The sequence below is a fragment of the Nesoenas mayeri genome (assembly GCF_963082525.1).
Source record: "Nesoenas mayeri genome assembly, chromosome: 1".
NCBI lineage: Eukaryota > Metazoa > Chordata > Aves > Columbiformes > Columbidae > Nesoenas > Nesoenas mayeri.
Window position 1 is genome coordinate 65,915,898 of NC_137541.1, and position 26,119 is coordinate 65,942,016.

General features: G+C 47.3%; 1 protein-coding gene across 1 annotated transcript in view; it reads left to right on the plus strand.

Annotated features, from left to right (window-relative positions):
• Positions 1-23,446, plus strand: part of LOC308050644 (sodium- and chloride-dependent betaine transporter-like) — a gene marked incomplete at both ends in the record, with an annotated part of 30,846 nt that extends 7,400 nt beyond the window's left edge. The window contains 10 exons of the mRNA XM_080360801.1: positions 1,057-1,189; positions 4,027-4,161; positions 6,336-6,439; positions 7,995-8,119; positions 8,437-8,549; positions 9,895-10,032; positions 11,453-11,555; positions 17,508-17,608; positions 19,513-19,683; positions 23,303-23,446. Of these exons, the coding sequence (XP_080216927.1) occupies positions 1,057-1,189; positions 4,027-4,161; positions 6,336-6,439; positions 7,995-8,119; positions 8,437-8,549; positions 9,895-10,032; positions 11,453-11,555; positions 17,508-17,608; positions 19,513-19,683; positions 23,303-23,446 (1,267 nt within the window). The remainder of the gene's footprint in view (positions 1-1,056; positions 1,190-4,026; positions 4,162-6,335; positions 6,440-7,994; positions 8,120-8,436; positions 8,550-9,894; positions 10,033-11,452; positions 11,556-17,507; positions 17,609-19,512; positions 19,684-23,302) is intronic.
• Between the last annotated feature and the right edge of the window lie 2,673 nt (positions 23,447-26,119).

The window sequence follows — 26,119 nt, forward strand, 5'->3', positions numbered from 1 at the left end:
CTGAGGTGCATGTGTGAGATGCCAGTGGGAGGCTTGAGGAGCTTTGATCATGGGGCTAGAGCCAATAGAACACCTCTGAGGGAAGGGTCTTGCAGCAGACCAGACAGTGTCCCAGAGAGGGTCATCACTGCAGCCTGGACAGGCTGAAATATCTTCCAGGGGCACACTACATGTCCACATTCACCTGAGGAAGGTCTCATAAAGAAGAGGGATGCCAGGGGCTCAGCTTCAATGTTTTTGTTTTTTTTTTTTCCATTTATAGTTCCTAAAGTTCCCCTAAGAAGGTTGAGTGTCCTTTATCCCTTGCAGCCACCACAGGCCACATAGAAGATGATATGTGCCCATGGGTGCAGAAAGAGTCTGCACAGTGCTGGATAGCCTTTCCTGCCCTATTCTTTGCATGTACTGTTTAGTGAGAGCTGTCACTCCTCTGAAATTATTGCTCAGGTATTCTGCAGAAGTTGCAAGGGCACCCTGAGGGGACTGCTTCAAAGAAGGGTGCAAAGAGGTATCAATAGTGTGGGGTTGGGCTTCTGGGGACTGCACAAGTTGCAGTGCTGAGCTCTTGTGTGGCCCATCTTCCTGATGGTGAACCTTCGAGGAATGAGGCTGAAGGAATGGCATGGGAATCATAAAGGCAATTTTTGCTTATATATAGGGTGTCCATATTATATGAGGAGGCCAGAGGAAGAATGGTGGTCATGGGGTGACAACGATGGCAGTGGTGGCCTTCTTTGGATTGGGTAGTGTCTGCTGGGCAGCTACCAGAGTGGAGGAGCAGTGTGGGGCAGGTGGTGATTTTGTATTGCATGGGTCTGATGGGTATGGCACCGAGGGCTTGGGCCAGTTACAGGGCATGTCGAAGCAGCATCAGCAGGAGAGACAGAGAGGGGAACCCTAGGCAGGGCTGGGGTGATTCACATGGCTAGGAGCCCTTGGCAGATGTGTTGTGGATAGTCAGTTAAGTCTTGGGATGGGGTAACATGGGGAAGGTCTGTATGGATATGTGGGGCTTGGGGTGTTAATACTTCTCTCCCTGTCCCTTGACACCGGCAGGAAGCGAGTTCTGGGACTCACGGATGGTATTCATGAACTGGGCACTGTGCGCTGGGAGCTGGCTCTGTGTCTCCTGCTGACGTGGATCGTCTGCTACTTCTGCATCTGGAAAGGGGTCAAGTCCACAGGCAAAGTAGGAATGGAGATTGTTCTCCTGGTCCATAAGCCTCCTTGTACCCTTCTAACATTTCTTTCCTCATCTCTTTTCCCTCTTCATGAAGTCGAGGCAGGAGACACACAGCACCAAAGTCAAACCTAAAACCTGGTGGGGCCATACTGATTTACACCAGTTGTGTTTGACCTGTAAGAAGAAGAAAAAAGAGTAGGTCAAACAGGGAGGAGAGGACAGGGAAAGAGCTGGGAACCAAGGGCAGTCTTGGGTCACCTTTTCCCTTGCAGATACTCACAGTGGCTGATGGATATTTTCAAAGTGCCCTTGGGAACCATCTACTCACTAGGATGTTGTCCTGGTCTGACTTGCTGGTGTTTTTAACAAGATTCCCTGCAGTGGCAAACTTACTATCCCTGGCAATAATTGAACACTTGAGCAAAATAGACAAGCTACTGCCTGTAACCAGATCAGTGAATAGATAATGAATCTCCCCTGCTTCTTTATCCTGCAAAACTCTTGGGCTAGGAGAGGTGTCTTTGCTCTCTACTTTGCACTCTCCCTGGCTCTGTGGCTTTTGGCTCAGTGGGTCACTTTCTGCATTCTCCTAGTGAGGCTGGAGCCAATGCTCCCTGCTTACATTGATCCCTTAGATCAGGGGGACTGGTTATCCTTCTGGAGTGAATGAGAGTATGATGCCTTGAGGTGGCTATTAGGGACACTGCTATGGCCTTGAATTGTTCAGGACTTCCTCCTTCCCTGGGGCTGCAATGAGATGGGTGGTTCATTAAAGATGGTTGGGTCCTGTGGGTGTCCAGGGAATGTCCCAATAGCAAAAGCAGGAGAATCCATTTCTGCAACAGACTTTCTTCAAATCACTATTTCTAGTATTGGCAGATGTTACCTGTAGTACATTTCAGTGCCAAATCCCCTTTTTCAGCTTGGCACCCATTTTAACAGAGCAAGACAAAACATCCCACTCTGCTCACTAAGTTTCTCCCAGTTTTTGCTAATGGCTCTGGCTCTTGCTGGTGCTGACCTGTTGTCCACCATTTCTCAAGGAGGAAGAGCCAGACTCCACATCCAAAGGGAGAGGGGATGCTTCACATCTTAAATCTTAAATCTCTGATGCTCCCTGGTTTGAATACCACAGTGCCATCTTCACAAAAGGTATCATTCTGATCCTGGGAGACTGGGTCTGAGAGGCTGTTTGATCCACATGGAAGTGAAATTCAGTCATTCCAGGTTCCCTTCAGCTCTCAGCCCTCTCCACCGAGTTTCCCATTTGTTTGGTGCTGACCCAGTGTGCAGAGCTTGCCTGCACAAGGAGAAAGCTAAAGAAATTCAGTCAGGATGATTGAGCTGATGGGGTTTGACAAAGTCAGACCAGAAAGTGAGAGGAGACAGTGATTGCAGGTAGTAGCTGGAACAGTTTTCCTGGGACCACAGAAGAACTTTCCATTACACGTTTTAGGATACAGGGCTTACTTTTTATCAGCCAGATGTTGTGGACATAGTGGGGCAACACAGGGTGGGTTTTTTCTGTCCCGAGACATACCACAGCTCAGGCAGGCCAGTTGTCTTCTCTGCAGGTAGCCATTTTGAGTTTTACAGGAGCACTATCAAAAAAGTCAGCTCCTTCCTCCTTCTCCTTGCTGACTATGTATTAGGATAAGCAGTAGGGAGGTCTCAGGTGCATAATTTCATTTAATGGAGTAAACAGGATGTTGTGCTTGACTGAGAGGCTGCTCTGATTGGATAATGCTGCCAGACTCCTGTGTTTACGCTTCTGTGATTTAAGGAGTCCAAACTTAAAGAAACAATAGTGACCTCAGGAAAATAATTTCAAATAACTCCATGAAGACTCATTTTCTTTAAAAGCCTTTTTCTTTTATTAATTTTGCCTGCTCTTGTGTTCTTTTCATGTTTCCTTTCCTAATGCATTCAGCTGATGTGTATAAATGTTTCCCAGAAGTGATTTCTGAAGGTAGATTTTAGTACTTGTGCCAAAAGTGCTCGTGTTCTCATTCAATTGGGCAGCACAAAAGTGCCACGTTCTGTGACTTATTTGACCAATTATCACAAAGCAGAAAAAACCATCATTTTAGGCCCCCTACTATGAATCCATAGAGTAAACAAGCTTTCACATTACTTGCATGAATTTTAATAATGAATAAATGTTAGGAAGTTTCAACTTGCTCACGGATATTTTGCAAACAGAAAAAAATATGTTACATTAGGAAATGGATTAGAGATAATTAATTCTACTGTAGTTTTTATTTACATCACACACAAGGATAAGTGAAAATAAGGTTTTACATAAAAAATGGTTTACATTTTCTTAAAGGCTTTGAGATGCCTCTGTTTTTTGCCTGTGAGCTCAGTGGCACTGAAGCTGCATGAGCACCCCTGGAACTTAGACCCCTCAGAGATGTCTCAAATTGGGCAGCAAAAACCACTATTTAATTTTAAAAACTCTTGCTGGGAATAAAACCATTTTAATAACTCCTCATTAAAACTCAGTGACAAGATGAGACCCGGGTTTCTTCTGCAGCTCTAGAAAGATGAAGAGAACAGCTTGAGAGCAGGGAGATTACACTGACCGGAAAGAGAAAACAAAGCAAAGCAACCAGTGGCAGAATCTTGGGTGAGAAGACAAATGTAGATTAACAAAATTGCCTGTGAGACATAACCTTGATTAATTTATTTTCCACCCCTCTTCTATGCTAGCATTAGCAGCTATAGCCAACAGCAGAGTCCAGGGATGTTTTCAGCGGTGGGGGCCTGCAGATGAGATGGGACGATGCCTGCAGCCCCCTCCCTGCTGACCCTCTCTCCTCTCACTGCCCTGCTCCCCCCAGGTTGTTTATTTCACTGCCACCTTCCCCTACGTGATGCTGATCATCCTGCTGGTGCGAGGAGTTACTCTGCCAGGTGCTGCTGAGGGGATCATCTTCTACCTGAAACCAGACATCTCCAGGCTCTCAGACCCGCAGGTAGGTGGAGGTCAGGCAGGTGCTGGCCATGGGAAGGTTTCCAGTACCCTGGCCCTTGGATCTGCTGCTAGCTGAGGATCTAGCTGTGTTCTCTGAAGGGAGACTGGCGAACGAGTGAGACCTTCTTAAGACAGCTGAGAAGGGGTCCAATCCTGTGCAGCACAGCCTTTTTGCTCATGTGTCTGCAGCATATTGGCATATTAGGTCATTTCCACTCATGGGCTCAGTAACAAGAGAATAGTGTATGAAATATTCAGCATGTAACAGATGGTTTTGCTGGGTCTTAAATGCAAAGAATTAAGGAAGGTGGGGTGGAATAATCTACCAATTTTCATTTTTTCTGGCCTGGTTAGCACTTTGGCTCCAACAAGGCCCCCACAGTGTGCTGGGGGGGCCCTATGCTTGCAGAGACCAAATGCGGGCAGGTAACATGGGCTCTGTAGCAGATTCACTTCCCCCATCCTGGGGGCTGGTCCCACTTGCCCGGGTCAGGGTCTGGCCAAAATGAGCACATCAGCCTCTGCCAACACTCGCTGGAGCTCATGGAAACTGCTTCTGACAGGGGAGATGCTGCGTACCCAGTGAGGGCAAGTCCAGATTAGGGCACGAGGTGCAGCCAAACCCAGGACCCACAGGGCAGCTCAAGTTGGCAGGAGGTTGGCAGCACCTTCAGGGTCTGCACAGATCCTCCTTGGAGGATCCCCCCTGAGGCGTCTGCTCAGACACCTTTGGGTAGCAGCAGGTTGCATCCCTTCCCTACGTGGGCTCAGCAACACTGTGCAGGCTGCCTTCCCTGTCCCAAGGAGGGGCTAATGCAGACACTCCCCCAGAAGAGCATTTAAATGACACTGCTGCTAATTATTCCATGGCTGAATCTCTTCCTGGAGGCAGTCAAGCAATATGCTTAGCCCACAGTCTCAGATTACCTCCTGCATCTTCCCAGATGGCCAAAGCCCCAACTGCTCCCAAACCAGCTGCCAAACACACTGTCTTCCCCCTAATGGCTTTCAGATGCAATTATGTGTTGTCAATAAAAAATCTGTGGTGCGCTGAAAGCAAAGAGCCAGCTGAACGTAAATGGCATTTTAATATCAAAATAAATAACAAGGGGGTGACTGGGGCTGAGTGTGTTTTATTCAGGGTCAGAGCTTGCTCTCTGAAAACCTTCCTGTCTTTCACAGCCTAACTAAAGCTGACATGGTCTTTGCAGGCTGCTGGAACACAGCATAGCAGGAGTGAGAGATCCTGCTACTGAGTTTAAGCAGAATGTGGGGCTTTGGTGTGAAGCATGATGTGTGCCCATGTCTGTAGGGCTCCCATGTAGGTTCCTATCTGTGAGAGATCCATATGAATTTAAGCAGCAATGCCTGGACTGGGATTTTTTGAAGGCTGCCAAATTGGAGCTGCCTGGATATTTGCAGCTGGGGGCTGCTTAGAGGAAAAAGAGAGTGAGGGGGAAGACATGGACAACAGAAATGTGGGCTGTTTTCCTGCCTGCAGCTCAGGGCTTTCCCTGGGAGGGAGTAAGAGTGAAGCTGCAGTTCAACCCACAATACATGGAGTGAAGGGAGTCTTCCACAGAGGAGAGGTCTGGAGCACAGGCAAACAAGCTCACTCAGCTTTTCCCATGAAATGCCCAGGGCAAAGGGGTACCTTGGTGCACAACACCCCACCGGCCTGAAATCTCTCAGCTTGGCAATTTCCTGCCCTTCACCCTTCATCACGGCCTCAGAGATGTGGGAAATCAGACCAGGGAGCAGGTAGGGGAGCATATTGATCATGCAAAGGACTTGCTTGCCCTTATTTGGGATGACTCACCAGTGGCTCTGAGACCACTGAGCCACGTAGAGACCACGGACATCTGCAATGTCAACTTCAGCTGGAGCCATGCTATCAGGGATGCCATCTCTGCCCAGCAAGCAAAGGCATGAATTGAAGTCATGTCACCTTGAGTGGAATTTGAAAATACAGTCCCCTCAGGAGACTTCTCCTAGTGGACTTTCAGTCCCCTAGCTCCATTTTTCAGAGAGGTCTCCTTGTTCCTACCTCCACTGAGCCTCTCTCTGTCTCATGGAGTTTGCTCTGCACGGGTGAAGAGGTTGTTGCTAGACAGGGCACAGCAATTTGTTTATTTTGTTGCCAGGTCAGGAGACCACTGACCTTCTCTGTTCCAGGTCTGGATGGATGCAGGCACTCAGATCCTCTTCTCTTATGCCATTTGCCAGGGGTGCCTGACAGCTCTGGGCAGCTACAACAAATATACCAACAACTGTTACAGGTAAGAGGAGCCTCGGCTCCTCATTTCCTTCTGGAAATTTGCTAAAGCAGCACAGAGCTGCATCTGAGGCAGGTACTGTCCCCAGCGGAGACCTTGGATTATGCTGCTTTGACTAACAAGCTGCTCAGGGTGTGGAAGCTGCAAAGGGCTCAGCATAGGAATGGAAAGTGGCTTGGGGAACACAGGAGCTCCAGAAAACAGGTTTGGTAGTGCCCTTCCACCAGTCAGCTTGGAAATGGGAGGAGATTAGAGAAGGGAGAGGAATCAAACAGGAGAGTGTCTCCAGCCACTGTGGAGACATCATGGGCTATTTTGACAAGGATGAGTGAGCAGGGCTGGCACACTCAGCTCTGTTGACACTTGGTAGGCAGGCGAGATGGTACAAAGATGATGGCTGGGTCCTTTGTCTCCAGTACTTTAATACCATCAGGGTAATGTACTGCTAGTGGCATTTTGATCCTATCAAGAAGATTAATCGAGTCTGTCTGACCTCCTCCTTGCCCTTGGATTACAGATCCATTTTATCCATGGCCTGACACACAGCTCAGTGAAGACATCAGGACCATTTCTGACACCTTTCACAGAGCCCTGAGGAGACGGGGCTTTGTTATTCCTTTGTGTATTGCTCTGGCATGGATGGGAAAATGTAATGGTACTCTGGAGACATCAATCATCTCTCCTCTTTTGTTCTCCAGAAGGTGCTGCCGCAGCTATTGGTCAGGCAATTAATACTTTCTCCTAGCTCTCCTAACTTTCCTGAAATGTATCTGTCACCAATAAAGCAGTGCACTGGCACTTTTGTCTGGTGCCTTATGTGCCTTGGACCAGCAGTATAGTTCTGGGTGTCTCTCCAGCCCAAATGTGCTGGGTGTCCACACTGCCACATAGCAGCTGATTCTATGGGTCAGCTCTGGTGGAGCTCTGGTGGAGCAGCTCTGTGGGGTTTCCAGCCCAGCCAGCTCAGACTGGTGCCCTGTTTTCACAGAGAGCAAGTGCACAAACATTTCAGGACAAGTGGCATAGCACTTTCCACCTGACCATAGTTAATTAAGACAGTGTAGACACAACCCTTGTCAGGTGAGGATTTTTGTTAACCCATTAGTCCATGTTTTACCAGACCTGCTGAACCTGTATGTGTTCATGCTTCCAGATGCTCCTTTTTCTTGGCCATGTTAACTTTTGCAACCTCTTCCTTTTCTAATTGATCTTCTTCATTTTCTCTGTTGTTTTTCTTATTCTTTTGACTTCTACCAACTTTTTTGTTGCCATGTCCCTACATGTATCATTGTGGCACCCTATTCAAAAGCCACTGCTGGTGCCCTACATCTCTCTTTGTGCCATGTATAGTCCTATAACTCATGAACAGTGAGGTACAAGGTAAGTAGGCTGATTTTTTGCTTTGTTCTGAGCTTTTCACTTCTGAGGAAGTTCAAGAGCAGCATTGTTGTTCCTTGGTCCATACTGTCTGACTTGGAAAGCTGAGTACAGATGTGATCCCAAGAGGACTCATTCTGCAGTGGGAAACACTGATTTCTCTCTGATCTCCCCTCTGCAGGGACTGCATCATGCTCTGCTTCCTGAACAGTGCCACCAGCTTCATTGCTGGCTTTGCCATTTTCTCGGTGCTGGGCTTCATGTCTCAAGAGCAGGGCGTACCCATTGCAGAAGTGGCTGAATCAGGTAGGTTTGTTGGTTTGTTTTTGTTTTTGTTTTTTTCCCAGGAGACTTCAGAGCCAAGGCAGAACAGAAAGGCTGAAGGGCAAGGGGACTTTTCTGAAGTGAAGCCTGGGATGTTACCTACATTCTACATCACTGTGGGTGTCTGCAGTGAAGTTTGCAGGACTGTGCTTCCTGATGTGGCTTTCAGTTTTGTGTGGGCAGGGAGCCGTGGTGGAGCAAGCACTGAAGCAGTACCCGAGCTCACTCTGTGCTGCAGGGGCATGGTGGCAGGCTGCAGTGTGGGGGGCATTCCTGCTCATCTTGTGGTCTGTTGGCAGGTCCCGGACTGGCTTTCATAGCATATCCAACAGCGGTAACGATGATGCCTGTGTCTCAGCTCTGGTCTTGTCTCTTCTTTCTCATGCTGATCTTCTTGGGACTGGACAGCCAGGTACAGCAAACACACCCTCCTCCTCGTCTACTGCTCTGGTGCTTGTCCCCACCTTGAGCACTCCCAAAGGCCATGGGAAAGGGTAAAGTGGTTATGTGCTTTGCTGGTATCTCACATACATTCTCCACATTGTCTGCAGAACTTTCACAGTGTGGGAGCTCAGAACCAAGGCTGATGGAAGGCCAGTGATTATGCATGCTGGCATCTCTGTTTGGCATCCTTCTCCCTGTGTGTATGTGAGGGTGTTCCAGCTACACCTCATCCCAGCTACATCCCCTCCCACCTCTGTGCCAGCACCGAAACCTCACACACTGTGGAGTGAGCACTGGCACAGAGCAGGGCAGTCTGGAAAGGGGAATAGGGCCATTTTTTTCCCAACTGCATCTCACCAGAGCAATCCCTGTGTGTTCTTGCTGGTATGCCTATCTCTTACTCTCCCATACCCATTATACCAGGAGTAAAACTCAGCAGAGTACCCTGGGGAGCACAGTGTGCATCCCTGGCAAGCCAGCATGAGGGGGATCAGGTGGTGTCCCAAAATGCCTGCCAGACAGGGTGCTCTGCTCACGCTCTTTGCAGCATTTCAGCCCCCACACCTGGAGAATGAGGCCTGTTTCCTCTGTTTGTCTGGGTCGAGGTCCCCTCCTGCCTGATCTCACAGCTCTGCTTCATGCTGTCCCAGCAGTGGCTCATGTTCTCTTACACATTCCATGAGTGATGTACACTGCAGAACCAAGAGCCATGTGGCAATGGGCAGGTGTCCTGTCCCACGGTCAGCCCCAAAAGCCAGAAATAAACCTGTGGGACTCCCGGCTGCATACTCCATTGGTTGTCCCAAGCAGTCGTGATGTATTTTGTAGCCTGTCCTGCTGTAGGAGGGGTGTGCTTGATGTTAGGGCTGAGCTGTGCCCCCACAGACGTTTGGCTTCCCTTAGCTTCACAGTGGCAGGGGGAGCTCCTCTCTGTTCATAAGGGCTCCTTGTGCCATCTCGGGTGCTTCCTCACTCTGCTCGAGGGGTGCAGTCTGCCCTCTGCCTCCCCATCCCTTGGTTGTTCCCGCTATGCAGGAACGTGCCCTGTTGACTTTGAGGCAATTCATCACACATCTCACAGTTCAACCTCCTGACATGGGCTGTGCTTTTAACCCCTTTGGTCTGCAGCTCCAGAGGAGCTGTGTTTGGGTCCCTAGCAATTGCAGCTGGCCTTTGGTGGAAGCAAGACAGACTAAAAGAGAAAACAAACAAACAAAAGAATTTGGGTGGCTAGAGGAAGAAAGGACAGTGAGAGGGAATGCATGCTTCGGGAAGTGGAGACACTGTTTTTTCTGACCTGTCTTCTTCTGTAGTTTGTCTGTGTAGAAAGCATGGTGACAGCTATTATTGACATGTTCCCGGGAGTGTTTCGGAAGAAGGGGCGTCGGGAGCTTCTGATCCTGACCATCGCAGTCATATGCTACCTCCTGGGCTTGTTGCTGGTCACTGAGGTAAGAAAGTAGCAGCTGGGGTATACAGCTGAAAACCCACTAGACTGCTCTGGAAGAGTGGATAGATACAGCAATGATGCTGTTAATTATCCTTCATTTCTAATGCATTAGCTGGTGCCTCTCACAGCCAGTGCTGCTTTTACCCTGCATGATGCTAGTGTATTCGCTGCATAACTGAGCCTTCCAAAGAAACGGTCCCACAGCCCTGAGAGGCTGCCTGACACACAGCTTTGTGCAAATACCAGGCCTGGTGGTTAGAACAAACTGATCTGTACAAGTAGAAGTTCTTTTAAGGGCAGTGAGTGCTTGCTGTCTGCTTTCCACAAGCAGCAGAGCAGCAGGAGAGGAGGCTGGGGGTAATAGATGCACCGTAACCCTGCCTGAGCCAGTGGTGAGCCTGTGACCCCCAAGACCAGAAGCAGAAGAACTGGGTTGGTGCAAGGCTATGTGCATGGTGTTTGCCCTGCTCTGCAGCTGATAGCCAAGCACCTCTGCCTGCATGGTGATGTGCTGCACTGTGTGTGCACTCTTGGGTGGAGGTCTGAGAGATCCTCTGTGTTGTCTCCATGTGCTGTGTAGTGAAAGCTAACTCCTGCTGAACTTCTTAGGCACTGCAGAATGATCCTCCAACAGGATCCTGGCTAAGGATTTGGTGAAGGTAGCTGCTACTGTGATCAAGATTGCTTCGAGCGAAACTGCGTTAAGGGTTCCCCTGGCTTTTTCATGCTTCCTTGCATGGACACATATACTCCCATCCTTGCAGCATGTCGCCTCATGCATGGTGGGGTGAAAGTGTAACAGCTCTACTACTCTGGCAGTGTAAGGGCCCTTTGGCACTGTTAGAAAGCATCTACTTGACTTGTATTGGAGGGGCTTTCTTTTTGAGAAAACGCATGAAAGTATGAGAGAGGAGTCATCCACTGACTTGTGCAGGTAGATGATGGCAACTATGCAGGGCTGAGCTCAAAAGTAGAGGCGACAGGGTAGCCACATGCCTCTGTCATCATAGGGCTTGGACCCTGAGCAATATGTAAAGATGGATGCAGCTAAAATGAGGTATGTGAATGTCCAGATCCTCAGGATACCAGTTTCTTGGGTACAAAGTTCTGCATTGCTACACGGTATTTTCAAATGATGCTGGAAACTTGCTGACTGATTTAAAACAAGCAAACAAACTGGCTTCTGCTCCTATGGACACATAAATCAGCCTAGCCCAGCAGCGTCAGAAAATGGACATGAAATACTTTTCTGCCACGAGGCCTGACTATCTTTTTGGGGCACATTGGGGGAAGCCCCAAGAGGACTCTTCTCTACTCCCACCTGCTCTAGGTGCAGTGTTTCTGCCGATATTCTGCTAGCCTCAGTCATTCTTCCCTCACATGGAATAGTCCTGCCATGACTCTCTCTACCTCTTCAACAGGGTGGAATGTACATCTTCCAGCTCTTTGACTACTATGCTGCCAGTGGCACATGCCTGCTCTTCGTTGCCATTTTTGAAGTCATCTCTATAGGATGGGTGTATGGTAAGTGGAGGACAAAAACCTGTGTTGCTCTTTCTCAAGGCAAGGATGGGGGGGTTGAGAAGTGGGAATGGATAAAAAAGATCCTTAGGGGCAAATAAATGCTGCAATTACCCTCTCTTTTGTCTCTGGTTTCCATTGTATTTCCTCACAATGTTTCTTAATTGCTCCACATTTAGAGTAAGTACATTTTTTCCTTTCTGAAAGTTCCTCGTGTTGAACTATCTTGCTGCTCTTCCCATCTGTGCTTTGAATTAGAAAATCAGCTATAGAGGAGTGACTGCTGCTCTCTGGTCTCTGTTGTAGTCTGCTTACATTGTGCCTTTAGTTTAGTCTTGTCAGGTAATTTAACACAAAATGCTGGGATGCAGACTTGCTCTGTGTTTCTTCTGTGATGATACACGCTTCCTGTTGGCATGGGCTGTGATGGCACTCCTAAAATAAACAGGAGGGACTGCTTTGGCTCTCAGTGAAGTCTGTAGCTAAACTACTCAGGTATAGGATTAAACTGAGCTTTGTGAACTATCAGAAGGAAACCGACTGTTTGATAGCTTGTGCAGTAAGAAGAGTATTCCATGATATCCTACCAGAGATCTCTTCCCTGCCAAATGGTGCCCGAGCACACAGGTTGCTGTTCATCTCCCTGAAGCTCACATCGAGGCTAGTGGTTTTTAGGGAAAGGCTCTAGTTGCGTATGATACAGAGCAGCCACTCTCCCTCTTTACCTTCACAGAGGTACAAGAGCTCAGTACCTGTAAGGATTGTGCAAAGCTATGGTAGATGCCAGATTAGACCAGGTCTTCAACATCTCACAAACAAGCACCTTCTGGCTCCTATGCTGACCAGTGTGCATGTACTAACCTAAGGAAAAGATTGCAAGCCTTAACATCATGTTGTGTCTCTTTCAAGAGCAGGAGTGGGTGCTCAGGGAAGAGTATAGTAGCAGAAAAGTTAGCAATGGTACTTTCTGTGAATATTCTTCCAGCTTCTAACAACTTATTGTAAAATCATAGAATGATTTGGGCAGGAAGGAACCTTTAAAGATCATCTAGTTTGCCCCACCACCATGGGCAGGGGCATCTTTCATTACATCAGGTTGCCTCGTTCAGCCTGACCTTGAACACTTCTAATGATAGTTAGTGCATCCATAACTTCCCTGGGCAACCTGTTCCAGTCTCTCATCATCCTCATAGTAAAGAATGTCTTCCTTATATCCAATCTACAATAAATCTACTCTCACTTTAAAACTGTTACTCCTTCTCCTGTCCCTACAAGCCCTGGTAAAACGTGTCTATCTTTCTTACAAGCCCCCTTTACATATTGAAAGAACTCAACAAGGTATCCCCAGAGCCTCCTCTTCCCCAGGCTGAACAACCCCAACTCTCTCAGCTTTTCATCATATGAGAAGAGTTTCAACCCTCTGATCATTTTCATGGCCCTTCTCTGGACACTCTGTAACAGGTCCATGTCTGTCTTGTGTTGGGGGTCCTGGAGCCAGATGCAATACTCAGCTTGTTGCCCAGGGATTTCCAGAGACAGATGTAAAATCTATTTCTCTGTTGTTATTTTTTCCAGTTGACTCAGGTAAGCATTTATCATCCACAAAATCCTGCAGCAAGGAGCTCCATGGCTTGGTCAGGTGTTGTGTAAGGAGTCACTCTCTTTTCCGTGTTTTGAATCTGCCACCTGCTAATTTCTTTTGGTGTCGACTATATCTTGTTTTGGAAAAGCCAGTGAGCAGTTGGTCCCTGTGTACTCTCTTTGGTGCTTACTGTTTTACAGAAGCTGGGTTGGCTGTAGTGACATTGCTGATGAAGGGGTTATCGGTTTCTCCAAATGCTGTACATGTACAGCAGGAGCCAGTTTCTAGTCTGGATGGACTCCTCTCTTGCTGAAATGGGAGCAGGTGCAGCTGTTTGGGCTTGACCTCCAGGGAATGCAAGAGAAGCAGATCTATAGGACGGATTTATCTAGAGAGATGTCCTGCAAAGGAAGCTCACCCGAGAGCTTGCAATACCAGATCCAGCCAGATTTAAATTTAGAGTTGCCTTCTACCCAGTCCCTGTGGGATTTCTAGGGAGATCACAGTGCTCATTCATCTGTTACAGAGCCTCATCGCCATGCTCAGTTACATTAAACTGAATTATGCTTTAATGTATAGAACCTCCCTGCCATTTTAGAGTCACACAAGCCACGTGCCTTTTCACACAACCCATGGAGAGGAGCAATGGCATACAATGAGCAGCAGGAGAGGTGATACTGTCCCAGCAACCTGGAAGAGGAACAGAGCAGCTGGGGATTGAGAAATGGCCCTTTCCGTCACCACCATGGGTTCATTTGTCACACTCCACACAACCAGATTTTATCCTCTTGATGCTCTGCTTTGCATCCATTGGACTGACTCTGGTCCAAAATGTAGTCAGAGGGCCAAGGTGGAGCATCTTGGTGGAAAAAAAAAAAAAGTGAGTGGTGCCAATTAATGCCTTTTTTTTTTTTTCCCCTGCAGCCTTAGAACTGGCAGGGCTGAGCCTCTTGCTTACACTGTGAAGAATTACAGCATTTTTGCTAACACAAATATGCGTTCTGAGCTTCCCCTCTCCCAGCACATACACCAACCACCCACCACTTGGCAGCTTCTCTCTGCTGCCAGGCAGCTGCTCTTGCAAAGATCTGAGGATTTCCTCCCGTACTGCTCTCTGCCTGTGAAAGGATTGCCCAGCATCAGACCTGCCAATCATGTTCCCTGGAGGGGAGCACTGGAGGATTTTGTTGTTGTTGTTTTGGGGTTTTTTCCTCCCCTTTTTCCTCTCTCCCACTTTGGGACAGGCAGCCTTCATATAAGTGGACATGGGTTTTGAACACTGGGATTTACAACATGATGCCACCAAAGTGTGCTGCAGGGAGGATATTTTCCAGGCAGTCACAGCATGCACATTAGGATTAGCTGTTCCAGGAGAAAGCAAAAGCCTCCATCGCTGCAGGAGAGCCAGGGCTTGAAATCATTAGTACTGTTTACAAAGCTAAAGCAAGCTGATGACAGCAGGTACCTGTGGGTGGCCCTAGGGTGAATCTGTGTTGTGCTGGCATAAATCTCTCTCTTGCTCTCATGCAGCATGGCTAACAGAAGCAGCAGCCTCCTTCTGCCTGGATCCTGCCCGTCAGGCTTGTGCTGGCTACATCTGCTTTATCCTCTTGGATGCACCAGCAATCTTACCATCTTATTTAGGAACCATAAGGGTCCTGCTCAGTGCACCTGGTACCCAAAGGATGTGCTGTTGTCACAGCGCCACAACACCTCTGCTGCTGGTATTTTTCATGGATTTGGCGCAGGTGTTGATGCTGCAGGTCTGAGACAGAGAGGGAGCACCGAAGAATTTATGTACCAAAATAAAACAATTTGTCAGAAAAGCATGCAAGAGCTTTGAAGGTATATGGGACGGGTCGGCATCAGAGAAGTGGTACCAGCGTACATGGATAACTGCCCTGTGCCTGCATACCGTCTTCCTTGGCTTGGGATACAGGGGATAACAGCAACATCATTGTTCATTCCAACAAAAATCTCTTTGGGGAAATCTTTATGGCTTTCTCTGCAGGAGCTTTATCTAATCCTTCTAATGTGCTGAGAAGGAAGGGGGACTGCACACATCCTCCAGCTTCTAATTTGCTCAAAAAGCCAATGCCAAGTGATTGAACTGATGACTTCTTAAGCTTGATTACTTTTTCATCTGCCTATGAAAGGCAGAACATGTAAAACCTCCTGTTCATATTCTCTCTAAGGACATTCATGTCAGGTCCCATTGTGTTTCATCACTTCACCTACGGACTGCTACAGTGGCCATGGAAATACAGGACCTGATATTTGCACTACAGAGAACAGGAATAAGAACAGGTGGAGGCACACTGTAACTAACAACTTAAGTTTTGGGTTGTTTTCTCAGTGAAGGGTGGATGTCTGCTCTGTCTTTCTTTTTGTTTAGCACCTTTGTATTTCTTAAATTGCTATGTCTCTTCCCCTAGATGCTAGACTCAAATTTGTGGTGAAATTGCGGCTTCCACAAAGTTGCATTATGAATTAATCTATCTGTCATATGTTTGACATCATGGGGTGTTTCTGTAGAAACACTGTATGGTATAAGAGACCATGATATATTCATATTCTAAATGCCGAGTCGCGTCTCTGCTTTTTTTCACCCTGCAGGAGATTTTGGCATTTTGGCAAGAGAATTTCTTTATACCATCTCTCTTTTATTCCCTGTATATTTTTCAGAAATGCTGTCAGAAGCCTCATGATATTTACAGCTTGGAAGTTTTAGGGCTCTCTTCTCTGGTGTAGGTTGGGCTCCCACACAAAGCTGCGTGTCCCTTGATATGCCACAGCTTGTTGTCTCTGCTTGAGGCTACTTGTTAACTTCACAACTCAAGATGGGAATCATGAGGTGTTCAAAGAACCTGCTCACCCCGCCTCCCCAGACTAAATACTTCAAAAAGCTGGGTTTAAAAGAGCTTTCCTGCAAACATTAGTCATGGGCTATATAAAATATTGCAAAGAGCTATGAAAAAGAAAAGCATACATAAAATAGTTTTGTAGAATTCATATATTTAAAGGAAACATAATATGGGAAATTAATTCTAAGACATAAAAAACATAAACCAAAATAAAAGTCACCAAATCCCAAACACTTCTAAGGGCAGCCAGTCCTCTAGGCTTATATTTTGCCCAGCCCAGCCTTCTGGTGTTAAGATGCAAAAAGCAAAGTCTCATCAGACTCGCAGGTGGGACCTGTGGCACAACCTTGAGTTCACAGTGGGATGAACACTCCTAAAGGCAGACTCCTTTATCAGCTAAGCACTGTGATTAAACATCAATAAGATAAACTTGGCATTATTTCATCCCAGAGGTGCTTAACTGGTAACCCTTTCTATGGACAAGCTAGCTACATTTTTTGTTTCATATAGCAGCTCTATTTCACCTGAGGCAGTCTGATATATTACCTCTGGCTGGCTCTAGTTAGGAAGAAGTTAGGGCATCTTATGAATGACTTTTTGGTTATTCTTCTTTTAACATCTCTTTTTGTCCAACGTTAGGCTCTTGCACCTTTAAGACATCCTAGAGGTTACTGCAAGGTCTGCTGAAGTCCATCTGCATTATGCCCTCTCCTCTATATAACATTGCATACATTTCCTCTTTGTGCTTTGGGTTGGGAAGAGTCAATGGATAGGGTCTGGCCAGTGGTAGGACTTTTAGGTGCTCTTCAGGTGGGCAGCATTTACTGGGAACAACATAATCTATTAAGTGAAATGAATGAGAGGAGATGGAGATCAGGTACCCACAGGACACCTCCCGTTGGGCAGTACAGCAATGCTTGCAGATGGAAGATTTGGTTTCCAGCAGAGTGTGGGTTAACAGATCTTCTGGGTGTAGGCCAAAAATAACGTATTCTGTGGAAAGCAGGCTCTTGATGACATTGGAAATGGCTAATTCAATAGGGATTCTTGACATGACTTCTCTGGTGTGCCAATCTGGTTACAAAGAGAGGGGTTTGTTTGGTGTCCCCCACTCTCTTTCTTCCAACACTCTGGGCTCACACAGTCCCATGTGCTCGACCTGCAAGAGCTTTCCCTTGCTGACCTGTAAACCAGGCACCCCTCCTTGCCTTGTGCCATTCCTCGCCAGCTCTTACTGGCTGCTCTCTGAGGGACAGGGCATGTCTTCTACATTAACCTTTCTGATAACTTAGGGCTGAAGTTAAAAACCTCCATCTGTATTTAGCCACAGATCAGTCTTTTCAATGACAGAAAAGCCTGTTACCTGGTGCTATATTATTGAAATAACGGTGTTTTTGCCAGGAGTAAATACTGAGGATAAAGAAAGTGGGGATCTTATGTGAGTAGTGGTTGAAGGAAACAACAATGATCTGACCTCTGACTTTGTCTCTGTACTGGCTGGTGACCAAGGTGCCAACCGCTTCTATGACAACATTGAGGACATGATTGGTTTTCGACCATGGCCCTTGATCAAGATATGCTGGCTGGTGATAACCCCGGGTATGTGCTTGGTAAGTGCAATTATGGCAATATGCCATATTATTCTGAGTCCATGGGTTCTCAGTAGAAAAGGCTGATTTGTCTTCAAGGTGCTGCTGTAAGTTTTGCAAACTGCTATGGAAAAGCAGAAGCTTGTCCATAGCTGAGGTGGCAATTTATTTCCTTTGTAAAACCTTATATTTTGTCTAAAAATTAATTGAGCCTGAAAAGCCATTTGTTTACCATGAAGGCAAAGGGAAATGTATCCTCAAAGTCTGGAGAGGTTTGATCAAATTACTTTTGAGTAGAAGACCAATAAGAATTATGCTGTTCTGAAAGGCTTGCTTCAGCCTGTGTTCCTGTGATCTCCCGTGGCTCAGAAATATCTTCCCATGGCCATTTGCTTCCTGTGTTATTAAATATCTTTTAGAACTCCTGTGACAACTGTATTTAAAGAAAATGTACCCTAAGTCAGGCAAGTTCTTGCCTGTTTTGAATCTATGTCCAGTCTTGCTTGACTGACTTCTACATGCTTTCTGAGCCAAATTCTGCTCCTTCATTTGATGTTTAGAGTTGTTTTCTTCGATCTCAGTCGAGACACAGATGGGATCTATAGCTACAGCTTACAAAAGATTTCTAGTCCTTTGTCTTCAGGTTCCAGCAGGAGTTGAATATCAGTGAAATTTTCAAGCCAGGCTTGATGAAGCCCAAATCATCAGCTAGAGAGCCCCAAGAGGGGTAAAGCTGTGCCTGTGTGGTACTTCTGGAGGGCTTCTGCTAGGGACAGCACTAACTCCTGACTTTGATATGAATAAATTGCAGTCTCAGTGTCGCTAGACCCTCAAAGCTGCTGCTGGCTTTGCTTAGGTTGAACCCTTAGGAAGCCCAAAGGCTTTACACTGTGGAGAAACCTGGCCCTCTCTCTGAGATAACTCCTTGTCCAGTTGGCATGTGTCATGGAGGCACCCCAAAGTTAGTTTTAGGTGGACAACAGGGTTCAAACCAAACTTTTATTCTGGTCAAAATGGTGTGGCAGATTAACCAGTAAAGAAAGTGGTTTTAGCTCTCCAGTAATGTAAATACAGGTTCGAGTATCAGCTGAGGAAGTTATTGGGGTGCAGCAAATAATAACAATGGAGGTCCACAGTGTGCATACATGTGGCTCACCAAAAACGGCCAGAGCTGTCCCTGACTCCAGGAAACAAATACACGTGCTCATATTTAGGCATGGAATATCCTCACTTTGCCTAAGTGAGGAAAAACAACACCCTCAATCCTGCGAGGAAATATTGAGAAGTTTATCACTCACCCACACAGCTCGGTGAAGCAATCCCAGTCACAGGAGGTTACCTTAGGCAGTGATCCTGCCTAAGCGGTGGGCTCTCGGCGGCAGCATTTGGCCCGTGCTCCAAGAGGACAGGCCAAGCACATGCCTCGGCAGTGAGGGTCCTGTTTATATACCCAAGTCAGATCTGACTGTGGGCATTCCAGAAGCTTCTCTGCACCCCCACTCTGGCTGTGGGGTGCCCTGAAACTTCTCAGCACCCCCCCGACTCTGGCTGTGGGCGCCCAGCGGTTCCTTGATGCCTCTGCGCCCCCTCCTCCTCTCTTTTAACATCCCTGGCAAATGGGCTCTGGGGTCAAACAAAAGAAGCTGTTACTCCCATTGCAGGAGAGGTGGGGGAGAGAGGAAGTGTTGAGGGAGAGGGAGATGTGCCTGCGCCTTCCATATCCAAGGAAGGGGCGGGGAGGGAGAGGGGGGTGTTCATCTGCCACAGCATGTACCAAGCTCACCTCACTGCAACAAGCAAGGTCCATGCTAGCTCATGTGAGACAGCACGCTCATTGCCACCCAGCTGGTGCCTACAGAGTGGCCAGGTGTCCCTGCTTGGCTGCTCCCTTTGCTCTGGCTATGTCTCCATTTTCTGCTCCTCAGGCCGTCTTCCTGTTCTCCCTGATCAAGTACACACCTTTGAAATACAACAATACCTACGTGTACCCACCCTGGGGCTACGTGATTGGCTGGCTGATGGCACTCTCCTCCATGGTCTGCATTCCTCTCTACGCCATCTTCATCCTCCTGAAAACCAAAGGACCCCTGAAGCAGGTATGGCGATTGTGGTCACTGGGCAAGTTGCTGCTGCTTCGCCCAGATGTCTCGTGGGAAAGGTCCCCAGGGAAGACATACATGCCACATTTCTTCTCTAATGCAAGGGAGGGTGATGGTGGCCCTTCCCCAGAATTCCCTGTAGGTCTTGTTGGCAATTTGGAGGGATTGAAGAATCTCAGTATGGCTCCCAAGGTAATCATCAAATGTTCAGAGTCTTCCATGAGATGTTGCACCACCATGCCCAGTGCACATGTGGGCATATGCAAGAGCATCTCTAACACTGGCTCCACTGGGTGGCAGAGGACCCTCTCAGTATGGGCTACCTGAGGCCACAGGCTGATTGATTTGGTTTATGGTTCAGGTTGTCCCACTTGTCATGTAAGTAAAGATGGCATGCCACCACCTTTGCTTCCTCTTCTGTTACTGACTGAAGCCAGAGCAAACCAGGGGCAAAACCAGGATCTGTTTTTCCTTCTTGTCCCTGTTCCTCTTTTAGTCCTGGATCAGGACTATGTTATTTTCTTTGAAGAGATTACCCATGGTTATTGAAGAGGACATGCTCACAGAGCTGTAAAGGTTTACCCAGTGCCATGCCCAAGCCTGTCCTCTTTCACTTGTACACATCTTGTCCTAGGAAGAACTGTGTCTAGGAAGGTGGTGTCATGGGGATGATACCCCACCTGACCCGTGGAGAAAGAACTGAGTGATGTACAGTGCATATAAATTTCTGCACAATTTCCCTTCTGGTCCTTCCCCATCCCCACTGACTGTAGGCTCATCTGTGACTGGTTGTGGCAAGGGGAGCAGGTGAACAAGAGCATCCCTGTGGCTGTGGTGTAGGTATGACCACCATGTTGTAGGGTCATGGGGAGAGAGACCCTGCAGGGCCAACACAGCCAGGGATGGGCTGGGTGTAAGATGTTCTTGTTGGCTCCATTGCCTCAGGGAAGGTGAATTTGTGCCCACGGGGGCTCTTATTTGCTGACTGGGAGATGGGACTTAGTAGGGAGTTGTGGCAGAGCTGGCTAATACCCATCTCAGGCTCGAGGAGAAGATAAGTGTAATGCCCAGACAGGAATGGTAGCGATGAAAGCCTTCAGTGACACAGTGAGAGGGGCATAAGACATGCAGGCAGGTAGCTGGAGAAGTATGATGCTATGAAATAATTCCCATTTAGCTGCCTTTGGCCTTTGGGCCTCCTGGCTGTCATTGGTGACCATAAAGAGATGACAAGGTTGGAAGGGAGCTGGGAGCTCTACACCTCCCAGTATGAGGAACTCCAGGTGAATCTTGCGCCAAGGTGCTCTGATATGATTTGCTACAAGTTCAGATCTTGAGTCCTGACTCTTAAAGCCCTCTCCTGTCCTCCAGGCCATGTAGTGGTAATGCATCTATCCTTTCCCATGGGCAGTTTGAAGACTTTGACTGGGTGGCTGACAATGTGTCTGACTGCCCACAGCTCAGAGGTTTCAGATGTCTAAATGAGAACCTGGAGCTGTCAGTGAAGTAATTTCCTGAATGTCCTGCCTGCTAAACAAGAACTATTGCTCACTTGTTGCAAAGCGCTTTGAGCCCTTGGACTGAAATGCTACTCTGAGTAGTGTTAATGACAATTTAAGATTGAGGGTTTTCCTATTTGATATTCATTGTAATTTCCAGGGACTTTTCATTCATATCAGTATGAAGAAACTTTCAAGGTTGTGGTTTAGTCATGTAGGAAGGAATCACTGCTAAGCCTGGACTGATTCAGGAGACAGGAGTTATCATGTGGTTAACTTGAACTGTAATATTTGCTCCTGTTTCGAAAACAGGTTTTCTCAAAATATACCTGTTCCTATTTTCCAGTCACACCTCAGAAATGTGGTGAATTAATTTCCTGACACGGTTGCTTCCAGGAACAGTGCCTTTCAACTGAATATTGCAAACCATTCACTGAAAGCAAGTTTCTAATTGGCAATCATGAGCAGTCACTGCAACAAACTGTTTCCTCTCATTACACTTGACTGACCAAGAAACACAAATGTTGTTTCCTAATGTGTCTGATTAAGACAACTCAAGCTCCAAAGACTGAAAACTTGCCATGAACTGCTCACAGAGCAGCTGCAGGCTAAGGCAAATTTCAGAAATCATGGCGCCATTAGTTTTGAATAAATGAGCAAAATCGAAAATTCTGGCAGGCACTTCACAAGGAGTGGAAACACTGAAATTGATCCAACGAGTCATGGATGAATTGCCTGCTCTGCTTGTGCTGCACTCTGCAAGGAAGGAGCATGTGCTGGCCCAAACAGCTTGTAATGGAAAAAGTAACTGTGAAAGTCAGTTTTCAGCAGGGAAATTATAGGCTGGCCTATAGAGCTGGGCAGGTGGCTGCAGGACATCATAGAATAGTTTGTGTTGGAAGGGACCTTCAAAGCTCATCTAGTCCAGCCCCCTGCCATGAGCAGGGACATCTTCAACTAGATCAGGTTGCTCAGAGCCCCATCCTTGAAAGTCTCCAGGGATGGGACATCTACCACCTCTCTGGGCAACCTGGGCCAGGGTTTCACCACCCTCATTGTAAAAAAATTCTTCCTCATGTCTAACCCAAATCTCGTCTCTTTTAGTTTAAAACCATTACCCCTTGTCCTATTGCAACAGGCCCTTCTAAAAAGTCTGTCCCCATCTTACAAGCCTCTTTTAAGTACTGAAAGGCCACAATGAGGTCTCCCCAGACACTTCTCCAGGCTGAACAATCCCAACTCTCTCAGCCTGTCGCCATAGGACATCATGTGTTACTTGGCTTTGGGCGTAGACTGAACACTCAGGAAGGTGTGTGGCATTAGAGCGGCTTCAAAAACGGGATGAGAAAGACCAGGAATTCACAGCAGGTGTCTCTGAGGGTCAGCACCTTTTGCCCAAAGAGCTCCAAGTTCTTTGCTTTTTTCAAGAACAAATTCCCCGAAACTGACACATAACACAAGGTATGTGTGTGTGGAACAGCCTGCAACACCACTGCATTGCAGAAGGTGGGGGAGCTAAGGGCAGGCAGCTGCCCCACATCCCCTGCCTGCACTGTCACAGTTTATCTGGGTGGAAGAGGGGAGCTGGAATGGCTTGGGGGCAGGAACCAGTCTACTGGGGGATGGCTTTACCAGGGAAGTGCCACTGAGGTAGGTGTCAACTGCCATCCTACTTTGGACCATAGCAGGAGATGCCCAGCACTTTCTCATGGTCAGACCATTTGGAAAGCTCCACAGCTCCCACCAAAGTCAGCAGGAACCATGGCTACTTGGCATAGGGAGGAAAAAGGGCTTTATGGTGCTTTTCCATAGCTACAGAAAATAACTGTGGGCCAATCTCTAGCATTCTTCCTCCCAGAAACATGTCTATGAGGAGCCCTGTATGTCAGGTGGTCAGTCCATGGCCTGGGTTTGAGCCCAGAGGTGGACTAGTTGTCACTGAGAGCAGTTCATGTGAGCCTGCTCTCTTTTCTCTCCCTTTCACAGCCCTTTGGCAAGAGAGGAACGGGGAGCTGGGAGCACCAGCTCTCTAAGATGCCTTTGCCCTCAGCAATGGTTGTGGCTTACTATTGGGTGTCTGTTTCTCAGCTTAATTAACGGAGACTTCATCTCTGCAGCGGCTGACACAGCTGATTTCCCCAGCGGAGGATCTGCCGCAGCCAAAAAAGCACATGGTTGGCCTGTCTGAACTGAAGAGCAAGGGATGGTCCCCTCCGGTCCAGGAGGTGATCAGCATCACAGAGAGAGAAACTCACTTCTAAAGCACTGGAGATGTCTCCTCCATACCCCAGACTGATTTGCTCTCTCGTCCCTAAAGTGATTTCTTTTCTCTCCTGGGTTCTTCCCTTCTCTCCTTCGCATCTGAGACAGAAGCATCTGGGACACCCTCTCCTTTCAGCCAGCTGGTTGCACACACCAGGGACAGCGTTTCTGTCAATATCCTGGGGATAACATTCCCTGTTAGCAGCTGAGGAGAGAGCAAGACACTTTTGTCGGAAGTGTCCTCCAGTGCTGACACTGGTGGGGAAGAGACAAACAATGTATTAACAAAAAACAAAAAAAAAAAAAAAAAAGAAAAGAAAGGAAAAAAAAGCGCGGTCATGTGGGGAGGAGGAAAGGAAAACACAGTGGTGAGAGAGGGCAGAGAATAAAGGTGTGTACAGTAGCAAAGTTCGGGATGCAAAGGCACAAAACAATGGGGTGTTAGCACAGGGAATAAGTAAGGTGGTTCAGAAGTACATAAGAAGCTAGAGGATGACAAAGGCAAGTGCATTGCTAGGTCACCTCTGTACAAGGGAGATGGAGCCAGGAACATATCACAGGCAATGATAAAAGAAGGCTGCAGTGTTAGTACTTACAGCTTCAGTTGTCACTGAAAAGGAAGAGAGTGACAGGCTACTCAATGCAATCATGGTTTTTGATGATGGATCTCAAGGCAGATCTCAGGATGGAAAGGGAATAACTATCTAGTGGACTCACTCTTGGTCAAAACTACATGGCCCATGCATCTGAGAGTGAAACAGCTGAATATTTGACAATTCTTTCAGAAAATTCATGGAGCGCAGGAAAAGTCACAGAGCAGCTGGTAAAAAAATGAGCTGCAGCACAGCAGGAAGAAATGAGACCCTGGGGACTGCACGCCTACGAATTTAACTGCACTGCTGGGGCATTTTGTAGAGGAATTAATGAAGGAGTTGATGGTCCTGATTCTGTGGTGGAGAGTAGCTTTGGGGTGAGGGTGGGGGAAGGATTGTGTTCCCTCAGCTTTGCTGCAGATGACTGCTCAGGGGATGAGGAAGACATAATTGGGCATAATAATCATAAGCTCAGGCAAGATAAAGTGATAATTAATAGGTAAGATGGGATCACTGGAAGCAGATTATGTCGATTTAAAGGTCTCTTTTTGCCAGCGTAGTCATGAACGTGAGGCGATGTCTGGGAGGAATTGCGCTCGGATGTGGCGTTTGGTGAGATGCCACACAACTCTGTCCTGTGGAGGCTGGGGCTGTAAAACTCTCTGCCAAAACCTGCTTGAGTGCCTATCAGAATTTCACATTTAAGATCACAGGAAAAACCAGTGGCAGGATCCTCCCCAGGAGCTTTGCTGTGGTTGGGGGTACACGCTCTGGTGCATGTCTGTGTTGCAATAGTGGTGCATCAAACCACACCAGAGAATGGCCATTAAAAAGAATCAGAGATGTCACAAGCTTCTTTCCCTTGTTCCAAGTAATTGCTTTTCCCTGTGTTTTGTGGAGATAAACCAGAAGCACTGAAAGTAAGCAGGAAAATCGGGCCTCATCTGTGCAATGCGGTACCTATTCCAATTGCTATGGGAACCTTATCTGTTGCAGTTTCCTGTGAGTTTAACTGGTGAATTAGCATAGGGCAATCTTTCCCCCTTTAATTTCCTTTTCCTTTAAAAACTAAAAACTGTTGGCGAAATGAACACTGAAAGTCAAGTATCAAAATTTGTGCCTCTCTGGGATGTTATTGTTTGATTGGAGATTATTTACTGCAAAAGGTAGAGATAGCTGGCAAACCTCAGTCTCGTTCCCTGCAAAGGACTGCAGCACCACACAAGATGCCAGTTATTTTATTTTTATATCTTTAAAGAGCTAAATGTCACCTTGCGGTAATAGTCGTGTGCAGAGCTTAACATCCAGAGGCTTGCAGCCAGGCCTCATGGTAAGTATTTTGGTGTTTCTTCCTCTCCCTCTCAGCAGAGCTGCTCACGATTTGGCGGGGGGAGCAGCTCCCTGCAGCAGGTCTCCACATGCAGCCGGACCAAAATCCAGTGGCTGCCACCAAGGAGCAGCTGCGCCACGGTGGCACAGCCTGATCAGCTGGAGAAATCACCATCCCTGGGGGGTGCTGGGTGTCCCCCAGGTGCTTGCTCTGCAGCTGCCTCTGGGCACAAGAGGTTTGATTTCAGGCATGGGCTGCAGCTGCCTTGACAGTACCTGTGGTCAAAATGGTGGTATTGGTTTTGAGAAGAAAAGCTGCCATCTCTTCTTCAAGCAACAAAAAAGAAAGTTGAAGGACTGGGACTTGCCATCCAGATTCAGTCTCAGGCATTACCACAGATTTCTTGTATGGCCCTTTGGTAGGACATTTAACCCCTTTTCTCCTGCTGCCACGCCTTTAGGATGTAAGGTGGTGTTGTACTGCCAGAGAAGCCGTGGAGGTGTGTTTACTCCTACTCCGAGAACACTGCAAAAATCCTAGGTAGAAATAAATCGCTTTTTGAACACAAATATGAGGCTGTGTTATTGAAAATAAATACTGCACAAACCGATTCTTCTGTTGCTTATGTATAATCTAATAGTAGTGTCTCACCTGTGCCAGGAAGCTGCATATTTAAATGAAGCCAGAGGAGGTATTGCTGTCCCCATTGAAAGCACTTAGAAAATTCCCAGGATCAGGAAATTTCATCC